Source organism: Poecilia latipinna, unplaced genomic scaffold (assembly GCF_001443285.1).
Source record: "Poecilia latipinna isolate Pla-1442-1.1 unplaced genomic scaffold, P_latipinna-1.0 Scaffold152, whole genome shotgun sequence".
Classification (NCBI taxonomy): Eukaryota; Metazoa; Chordata; class Actinopteri; order Cyprinodontiformes; family Poeciliidae; genus Poecilia; species Poecilia latipinna.
In genome coordinates this window covers 486,579-497,324 of record NW_015112768.1, presented here as the reverse complement: position 1 = coordinate 497,324, position 10,746 = coordinate 486,579, and the positions used below count along the sequence as shown (strand labels likewise).

The 10,746-nt window shown below is 40.4% G+C and overlaps 1 protein-coding gene across 5 annotated transcripts in view; it reads left to right on the top strand.

Annotated features, from left to right (window-relative positions):
• Nucleotides 1-7,772, top strand: part of esrp2 (epithelial splicing regulatory protein 2) — a 30,979-nt gene extending 23,207 nt beyond the window's left edge. For 2 of the 5 annotated variants that reach the window (XM_015029402.1, XM_015029403.1), the window contains exons 12-17: nucleotides 557-790; nucleotides 927-1,125; nucleotides 3,099-3,303; nucleotides 3,410-3,608; nucleotides 4,489-4,588; nucleotides 6,375-7,772. In XM_015029402.1, coding sequence (XP_014884888.1) covers nucleotides 557-790; nucleotides 927-1,125; nucleotides 3,099-3,303; nucleotides 3,410-3,608; nucleotides 4,489-4,575 — 924 coding nt within the window. In that variant the 3' untranslated portion in view covers nucleotides 4,576-4,588; nucleotides 6,375-7,772. Of the gene's footprint in view, nucleotides 1-556; nucleotides 791-926; nucleotides 1,126-3,098; nucleotides 3,304-3,409; nucleotides 3,609-3,943; nucleotides 4,364-4,488; nucleotides 4,589-6,374 lie in introns of those variants that run through there. The other 3 variants (XM_015029405.1, XM_015029406.1, XM_015029404.1) reach the window with 3 other exon arrangements.
• The last annotated feature ends 2,974 nt before the right edge of the window (nucleotides 7,773-10,746 follow it).

Sequence of the window (10,746 nt, the reverse complement as noted above, 5' to 3'; positions counted from 1 at the left end):
AACATGTTGTAACCTGTTTTTCCGAGCCACCTTTAAACATAACATGAGCGCTACGACGCTCGCGCTGGGTTTCCACCTGTGAAGGAGACCTGCTGCTGCTCTGCAGAGCTACACTGTGAAAAAACTGTGAAAAGTTCACAAACTAACCGACTGAGTTGAGTAAAGCTGTTGGATGCAGGTAAAGTTAGCTAAAAGATGACTAGCTAATATCAATACAGCACCTTAAGCTTGTTAACAAGTAGCCTGTAGGCTACTGGTGTTGTCTGTGTTCAGCTACGATTCATTTTGCCCCCCAAAAAGTTGATCCCTCCCCCCACCCCCTGTTCGTCTGGAGCCGGGGCTGAGTATGACAGGGAGTCTCTAAGAATCCACCCCCTACCCCCTTCGCTCACACACATCGTTCAACCAGACAGCTATTTGTAAGCCATAGTGGGGGCCCAGAAATGGTGTGGAAACCACTGGGGGGGCCCAGGAGAAAAAGTTTGGGAACCACTGAGTTAAGGCTTTATTTTCTTCTCACGGACGGGTTATTTTTGAATGATCTTGTGTTTGTCAGGTTCTGAATCGTTACATGTCCACACCGCTGATCTCCACGCTGCCTCCATCACCCATCGTACCGCTTCCAGTCCTCTCCACGCCTCCCTTCCTGCCGACGGCCAGCAGCACGCGCGACTGCGTGCGGCTCCGCGGGCTGCCGTACACCGCCGGCATCGAGGACATCCTGGAGTTCATGGGCGACCATACGGTTGACATAAAGACTCATGGAGTCCACATGGTCCTTAACCAGCAGGTCAGAGTTCTGTGACGCACGTGAAAAACTTTTTAAAGCTGTGGTATCACAGTCAAGTGCTTTTTAAAAAAATAAAATCTGGTTTATCTCTCTGCCTTCTGTGTTCTGACGGTTTTGGTGATTTTCTCCTTTACAGAGCCGACCTTCTGGCGACGCCTTCATCCAAATGAAGTCACCTGACAAGGCGTTCTTGGTGGCCCAGAAGTGCCACAAAAAGACAATGAAGGACCGATATGTTGAGGTCTTCCAGTGCTCCACAGAGGAGATGAGCATTGTTCTGATGGGAGGAACGCTGAACCGCAGCGGCCTCTCTCCTCCACCCTGCAAACTTCCCTGTGAGTTTCTCCCCCCTTTGCGAATTGCAGTATTTTATTGATTATCTGTAATTCATAGGGAAAGGAATTGATAAGAATTCAGCTATTCCGTTTCCATTATTGCTCACATATTGATTTGATTTCTTATTAATTCTCATTGAGTTAGAAAATAAAGTCATTAATTCAAAATATGCACCAAGTTGTATTGGATTCAAACAACATTAAAGTTTGCTTTAAAAAGTAACAATCTCTCTGTCAAATGAAGGTTTTAAGTGAAACGTTTTGCATGTTTACCTTTTCAGAAAGGATCTTTCATGACTTAACGTGTCTCCAATTGTGAAAAACACAATTTCAGATGTTACTATTTGTTTTCACTTCTGTCATTTCCTACTCCCTGCCTGGATGAAAGAGGCAGCTAAAAGTTTGAGAGCTCTGGCTGTCCTCATCAACTATAGTCATATTCAATAAATGAGAATATTGATGAAAAGCTCATGTATTTCAGTAACTCGGCTCACAAATTAAACACATTATAAGGATTAATACGACACAGACTGGTGTTTCTTACAGCTTTTATTTATGGGAGCGATGAAGATCTCGAATTCCTCAGTAATTCAGATAAAAAAAAACATAAAAATCCTAAGTTGACGTGACCTCACACTTGTGTGTTATGAGTCGTGTTCCTGGAGTTTGACTGTTTTGATAGTGTTTTGCAGACAAATATAAAAGAGTGCATCACATCACTACAGCCTGCTGGTAGAAACTTGTTTACTGCTTCAACAATAATGTGATTTTGATGAAGCAGAAAGCAGCTAACTGTACTTTGCTCGGTTGTGACTCATATCTGCCTTTACCGTAAGAGATTAGATTGGAAACCAAAATGACAAATTTTCTTTTGCATGTTTCTTGATAATAAGCTACAATTTAAAGCTGTTTAAAAGAGGTTTAGCTCTTCTGAATTTCATATATTATTACTTAGAATTGGAATTTAAGTCATTTTTCTTTTAAAGTAGATTTTATCTTGGCATACCTAGAATCGCTTCGGCCTTCACAGGGTCAGTGACCTGCCCACAGCCTCAAGCAAATGGAGGCTGTTTTTATGTAAATGTGTCAATACCTTCACTTCTCTGTTTATATTGCAAGTATAAGAGCTTAAAGGACGCTGTTAGTGTTGTAAATACAGTTCTACACGGATGTGAAGTTCCAGCATTCGTCGTATTTATAGTGAATACGGAACAAATGTCTCTGAAGCAAAACAAATGTTTGTGAAATTACCATTGACATACAGTGTCAAAGATTTTGAAACTTACTGCAACTTGTTGAACTTCCTTTTTTTATAGTCATGGTCGTCATTAGAAATGTCTCTGCACTAAGAGACGGTGAAAAACAAAATCTGTTTTTGAAGCAGGAACAACAAGAAATTCAAACTCTAAGCTAGTTGTCCTAGTTGTTAATGTTGGTGCTGTCCTCATGTTTCAGATCTTTTCAAACATCTCTTTGGACAAAAAGATGCAGTAAAGATGAAGGGCAGCGGCAGAGTTCTCTTTTTGAAATCTCAAACCGTCGGTAAAGTGGTGAAACGTGGGTGTGGTTCCACCTAACTCGATGTAAAGAGGATTGTCTGCATGCATAACAAGCATTCTGCTCTAGTAAAGACAAACGAAGAACAGAAATACTTTGACTTTTAAATACCAGTAAGGTCACTTTAAATCCGACTCGGAGCAATATGAATAATTGATGTTAAATTTGAAGAATAAGGTTTACCGATAACGAAAACTCAGTTTCTCAGAAAGTCTTTATATCCCAAATGCAAATAGTTACTCTAATTTCACGAGGACTTTGGAAAACATAACCGAAGCTTTTCTCTCCCCATCTAAGGAGAGACTCTCCTGACTCTGTCTCTGGTGAAGCAGCGTTTTCACAAACTGATCCATGTTCTGCATGCTGCTCTGCGGGGTTGTCTCTAAGCTGTCCTGTCCATGTCCGTCCTCCTGTAGGTCTGTCCCCTCCTACAGCATATGCTGCCTTCCCCACTTCGCCTGCCATCCTCTCTGAAGCGGCCCTGTACCAGCCCCCCCTGCTGGCGGCCCCCCGTGGCCCTCAGACTGCCGTGCACAGCCCTGCTCACGCTCTGGCCTACTACCCCCCTCAGCCGCATCTCTACATGAACATGAACATGAACTACACTGCTTACTACCCCAGGTAAAAAAAAACAAAACAAAACAAACAAAAAAAACAAAGCATATGTAAATGAAGCGCATGAAATAAGAAACACCTCGTTTATCTGACGCCTCTGTTCTCCCTCCAGCCCCCCGGTTTCTCCCTCCACTGTCGGCTACTTTGCGGCTCCACCGGGCGCCATGGCGGCTGCGGTGGCGGCTCCGGCCCACCCGGCGGCGGCCGCCGCCTCCTCCGTCCTGCCGCAGCCGGGCGCCCTGGTCAGGATGCAGGGTCTGCCGTACAACACCGGAGTCAAAGACATCCTCAGCTTCTTTCAGGGATATCAGGTGAGAACAAAGGCATAAACAGAAAAACCTCGTTTTAAGATTCATGCTCAGCAATTTTTATTTTAAATCAGAATCCTGCAGTTTTAGAACCTGGAAAAAAAAAAAAAAAAGATGACTGATTAGTTTATTTGGTTGACGATTTATTTTGCATCCTAGTTCTGCTGCACCACAAAAAAAAAGAAGTGATTTTTAGTTTTATTTCCCCAAATGCTGAACTTTTCACGCACTTTGCAACAACATGCAGTGGCGTTTTGCAAACTGCACTGTTTAATTAAGTTCCATGTGTTCACTTGTGCTCTCCCGCTCCTCTTTGCTGCAATACTTATTGCTGCCAGCCTGAATTAGGTGGAGTCCGCTGATGCAGGTATGAATCATGACAGGTGTCTTCACGTAGGAAAGCGGTGGGTTTGAGGCAGGGGGGCGGGTTCTGGTGCTGCTGGTTTTTTTTTTTTTGTTATTGGGGCAGATATCTTGGCTCTGCTGCTGGTCTTTCTTTCGTTCATTCACACCAACAAGGAAGCAATTTTAAGTTGCATTTGGAGAAATGTAGGTATGCTTTGTGTGTGTTTATTTTTTTATTTTTTATTTTTTTAAAGCTGATTGTCACCGTTTAATGAATTAATTGTTTTCTAGATTCTCTAGGTGATGTGTGTGTTTTCTGGCTCCATTGTTATTTCTCACACACAGGTCCTGAGAAAGAAAACTGTCTCCTTGTACAGATCCTCAGACTTTCAGCACTCTTATCTGTTTTTAAATGTCACCTTTCTGTATCTTTTTTTTTTTTTTTTGTGCGAGTGTAAAAATGTGCATTGTGATGTCTAACCCAATGTTGAGGCCCCTCCAGCCTGACCGTGTGTTCATCGTTGTACTGTATCTGTAGTACGGCCCTGACGAGTACAGCGGCTTGGTTCAGATGAACGAACAGGCCAGGAGTCTGATTCAGCCCAAAGAATGGCTCTGCCTTTAGGGCTCACCCCAAGGTAAGAGGAGCAGCGAGGCAGACGGAGATGGGGTGCTTCCTCCGCTCAGACAATCCTGGCGCATGACCACTAATCACCATTTAATCTGCAGAACTTTGCAAAAGTGTTCATACACCTGGAAATCAAGTTCGAGCCACAAACTTTAATGTTTTTCTTATGTACATTTAATGAGATAAATTGACACAAAGCAGCGTTTGCTTGTAACGTGGCACGGAAATAAAACGTCCACGAGTGAAACTATGAATCGTCTTACCTTTTGATTTTTATCATTTCTTTTATAGTGCAATTGCCTACAGTTGCCTTAGAAGATCATAAAGTTTGTAAAACATTTGAAGAAGTGACTGGAATAGTATTTAGCTGCAATATAAATTCAATACCAGATCAGGGTCAGTTTTGTTTGAAGGCGGTGGATTTATTGGGTTTATTGTTTCTTCTCTGCATACGGCTGTTCAGAGCCGACCTTTAGTTCGCTCATCATGCTCAGAGGTTGGTTTTCTTTAGCAGGAAGAGGAAAGTTTGTCGGTTCATATTCCAGACCTTTTTGAAAAAAATATTTTTGCAAAGCAAAGAGGGTGTTAAATTTTAGATATCACAATTATACACGCCTCAGGGTAAGGTTATAAAAAAAGTATCTAAAAAATACATTGAAGTTTGTGACTGAAGTGACAAAATGTAAAACTAAATGAGGTTCTGAATACTTTTGCAAGTCCCTTTATACATCTAACCTGTTCAGTGATCTGCAGTTCTGCATGCTTTCTAAATGCCTAGAAGCTCTGCTCTGTGCCCCGTTAATAAATGTGTTAATTCCATTTTCATCCTTAGCTCTTCGCCTGATTTGCATGAACACCGACTTGGTTTCAATGATCAAACCTCAGAATTTCTTAGTTAACAATTAGTCATTTCATTTTAACTTCCTCCTTTTTTACTAACACATCTCTATTAATCAAATCATTACCGGCCAGTAAGGAGCCTCAGTCCTGGTTTGAACCACTTTCTCAATTCCTGCCATGTTTCTAAATGAAAAATATCAATTCCATTTTCTAGCTATTTTATTCTCACTTTGTCATTTTGTTTATACCCACATCCCCTTAGTCACAGCTGCGTCGCAAAAATAGTGGACATGTTCAGGTGTTTTCTGGATTCAACCACCTGCTTTAGTAAGTTGCTAAATGTTTGAAAGGTTTATCAGACGTGAAGTACGGATTTGAAGTCGACACATTATTTTTAATTGAATTGGGGTCCTGCCGTCTTTTAGCTTCACATATTGACAGAAGTTTCAGTGTTTTATTAAGTTAAAACATTAGATTTCAGTTCAAAGAAGTGAAAAAAAACACGATATTTCACTCGAGCCTTTTCTTACGGATGTTGGCTATTTGTGTTGATTGTCTGATGCTTCCTTTTTACTCCCCATCCTCTTGGATTTTACTGCTTTATTTTTATTTTATTTTTTAAACGTTTTATTAAATTACCTGTTGTGTACGTTTGTTGTGTTTGAATTTGATCTCGGTGACAGACAGTGCATGTGAACTAACAGCTGCTTTTTGTGTGCGTCATCTCTGCCGGCCTCGTTGGTTTCAGGTGTGTGAGAACGGCATGTCCTCTGTTTTCATCCTCTGCTCTTTAATCTTTCTGCTTTTGTAACTGGACTGGTTTGATGGGCCCATCAAACGTGATTCCTCCTTAGCTTCACTGTGGGCGCCCTCTGGTGGTTTTCCCTTCACTTGCGTGACACTGAAGAAACTCACTGAATCTTTTTTTTTTCTTCTTTCTTTCTCTCCTCCTGCAGCTCCAACCAGACGCCGTGCTTATCTTGTATAACTTCAGCGGTCAGTGCAGCGGCGAGGCCTTGATCACCTTCCCCAACGAGGACACCGCCCGGCGCGCCGTAGCCGAGCGCTCAGGCCACCCTTTCTACGGCCAGCAGATCCACTTGGTTTTCTGTAACTGACCACCAGCTCTCCATCTTTCCTCCCCTTTCCAATAGAAACGCCTCCAAACTCTTTACAGAGAACCTGCCGAACTCTTCCCTCTCTCTGCACGATCTGTATTTTGATCACACACCTCTCCGCCGGCCCTCACACTCCTGAAGCTGCTGCTGCTGCTGCTGGAGCCGGGCCTTCCACAGTCGAAGCAGCCCGACGCTGGACTTTGTGACTTTGCTCCTGCTGGTGGGGAAGGAATGGCGTGAAGCCTGGACCGAGCAGGCAGCCACTCTGCAAAGCCAAACTTGGAGATAAATGTATTCTCTTTGAAACTGTACAGACCCGTCTCCTGAAATGCTTGAGGCTGTATATACATTTAAACACGTTTGTCTTTATTTTTCTGAACTGTAACGCTTTAACCACTTTCAGATTTAGAGTTTTGTGTTTATGAACATTTTTGTTGGCTGCAAAAAGAAATGTGTGGAGGCTAAATATTCTCCAGCAGCTTAGTTATGATGATGAAAACGTCTAAGCCATACGGACTACTTTATACTTCTGAATCAAAGTCAATCAGCATGCTAAAACTGTCATGATTTAAATTGTAGCTAGTGACTTTAAGCTTCAGGGAATATTAGTTTATACTACTGTGTGGCACATCTGTGTCAGTGTATGAATTGACCTGTGACTTTTTTTTTTTTTTTTTAAAGCATTTATTTTGTGACCACCAGCATGTCTCCACCTTTAAGTATTTTCTAAGCACTACAGATGTTTTCGGGTTGCTCCACTCGCAGAGATGCTACATCTTTAACAGTTTGACAGTAAATTATTTCTAGTTTCACTGATACTTATTTACAAAAGCTGAAACTTTATTAAATGTCAAAATGACTTAGTTTTTTTTCCCCCCTGTAGTCTTACATATTGATTGACCCATAGCAGCTGCTGCTTTGGTTTTTGTTTTCAGACTAAAACAGCCAGTCTGCACCATGATTTGGTTCCTGTGAACAATGACAGAACTGTGTAAAACTGCAGGAGCCTGTTGTTTTTTTTTTTTCTTCCTTCCTGTGAGAGGCCAACTGAATTGTCTTAGTTTTTTTTTTTCTCTTTACCAAGCATATATTACCCAGAGTGCAATACTGGCCCACAGGAGGCATAGGAGCCTCTGGTGGCAGATGAAAAATTTGTTTTGTTGTGACGTAAGGATGCATGAATTTAGGTCTATGTATAAAATGTAAACAATAAAAAATATCAACAAATAAACATGCGTCAGTCGTTTACTGTATTGGGGACACTGAACTATTCAAAGTCCTGCTGGAAAATGATTTCAGCATCTTCATAAAGCTCGTCAGCAAAAGGAAGCGTTGTAAACTTTACAGGTATATGGCTGTCCAGGCGCTGACTTTGGGTTTGAGAAATGAGTTAGCGCCACTCGCATCCTAGGACCTTGATTTCAAAAATTAGATTTAATCTGAAAAAAAGTACTTAAAATGCTTTTATTTTTTTAATCCAGGTAAGGATGCTTCTCATTCTTACCTGGAAGAATCTGGCTCAGGAACGATTTAGGACAAGGAATGTGAAAGTTATGTCCTCTCATTGTGTTTGTCAGCTTGTTTATTCTTCCTTTTCTGACATATTGGTGTTTGTGCAGTTATACCTACATTTTCTCCCTCCACTCAACTTTACATTAATTCGCTGGGATTACGCACTCTGAGCAACCAGCTTCTAGCAATGACACTTTGACTACTTGTAGAACGTGTCGAAACAACTCTGCTGGACAACTGCCAAGATGATAAATATTTTATCATCTTTCCCATGATGATAAAATATTTCTGTGTTATAAACTTGTTTTGGTGTTGGGCAATATTCCACTTTTCTGAGAAAGTTTTCAGTGTGAGGAAATCTATAAATTTTGTTCAGGCAAGTTTTTTCTGTCGAGCAAGAATTAAAAAGTTGTAAATCAGATTTGCATTAGTTGGTTTTGAGCTGATGCGGGTAGAGAAGAACCCAAAAGAACAACACTACTTTAGCATTTTTACTCGAGCAAATGAGTAATGAGGAAATTACTTGAGTAAAAAAGCGACCCAAGTACAGAATAACTGACCATAAAATCTGATTTAATGTTTAAAAATGATGCCAGTTATGTGCAAATTTGGGCATTTTAATGACTAAAGTAAAACATGCAAATAATTCAACAAAATCAGGATGAAGAAATTGTGTTGTAAAGAAAAAGGGTGAAACAAAATCTGCTTTCAGGAAAACAGCAATGCAAAGCCATGAGTGAGTTTTCAGTTTTATTGAGATACACTACGTTAGAGCCTACAGTATGATGCAAGGTATCATTCCCTTTGAATAATTTCAGAAAAAAAGCACTGCAGTCTTAAAAATTACAAAACATTTAACATACAAAATATACAAGAAATGACAATACAAGGCTTGGTAAACATCAGCTAAAACCTGTATTTCCCTTTTATTTTACAAAGTTATATATATATATATATCAATATATCTTCATATATTGATATATATATAGTTTCAACAGACACCTATTAATGTCCTTAACCTCTTAGGAATGACATCCATATCCATTTGAAAGTATCAAAAATAGAGTTGTACAGTCTTTGCAGCCTTATCGTCTAAAATAGGAACAAATTGTTCGATCTTTGGTTGTGGCAGAAAAGGACAGCAGCCGGAGTTCAGAGTTTATTGTCGATGCTGGTTTTGTTTCGTTGTTTGTGTGTGTTGTGGTCTCACAAGCTGCAGAATTGACTTTAATGCAAACATTTCTCTCTGTTCTCCCACCCAACCCGCTTGGTTGACCCTGTGAACCTGAAATGTACAACATTGATAACTGTTATTGATCAGTCTCAGTCATTTTGGAGAAGGGGGGGAGAGGGGGAATTCAGACCAACCGGTTCACAAACAGGAGTTAAGGCATCCTACATAGTTCACGCAACATGATGATCGTCTTCTGAGAGTTTCTGCTTTTCTATGTGAAGTCCAAAAGCATTTTACCTCACATTTGCTGCTGTTATAGTGTGCATAGCCTGAACGTGTGTGCTTTTGTTGTTGAAAAGTTGTCATATATACAAGAAATTTGGTTCAAGCAGCTACCATCCATCCTCAAACACAACTGAATTAAGATGCTTACGCTGTGTCCTCCATTCAAGCATCTGAGTCTACAGAGTCTACAATCTACTTCTAGAGGCATCGAGGTAAAAAATTTTTGTCTTTTTTTTTAAATTATTTTTAAAGGCATTAAGCAGAATATCAATGCATAGCAGAATCATTTTCACCTGGAAACTGACTTCAAACCACCGTCAATCTTAAGGCAAAAAAAAAAAGTCAGTGGAAATCATCAAACCAGCATCTGGATCAGTGTCAGTCTGCTCTTTCCTGGAGGATGACTTATTGCTGCAGTGCAGCCATTGCACATTTGTGCGAGTCGGGGGGGAGAGAAAAAAAAAATAAAATACAGGAACAAATCAATGAGCATTCTGGAAACAATTTAAGAGAACTCTGATTGTAGACAGCAGACGTCGATTGTTTCAAGCAGAAAAGGTTTGGAAGACCCCAAAATGTCCAGATTTTGCTGTCTGGATTCTAGGATTTTACGTTGTTCTTTACAAATGAGGACATTACATAAATACAACATACAGACCACTTTATATATAAAATACTTTCATAATTTTTGTCAGAACATTTTCCATCGAAGCCCAAGTCGGCTGTCATTTGAAAACATGGTGCATTAGGAAATCGAAGGCACATTTGAGAGGAGAATAGTTTTAGTGGCAGAAAGCTCCATTTCTGAGGACCAACTAGAAACCCTCTATGAATTGTCAAAAGAAAAAAAAAACACTAAATAACCTTACTGTGAAATCATAAATCCAAAAGAAGCTCATCTGTTTCTAAAAACAAGCACTCTTCAGTCTTAAAGTCTGGTGAGAAAACAAACAAACAAAAAAGCTTGTGCTACAGTTCGGATTTGCTAAACATTAATAAGGCATTTGTTCAAAGAAGCAAAGGAAAAACTGAAAGCTCTAACAGAAGAAACGGGGTTTATTACTGTACAGATACCCACACAGCTGCAAGTCTGTGGAATGTTGCATTTTGCAGAAGGAAAACAAGCTGCTGACCTCCAACACCGTGACCGCATCAGTCTTTTAGGGGGAAGACATTCAGCTTTGGTGGGTTCACAAAAAAATGCTAAAGAGAAGATCATTATGCATATTTATAGAGAGA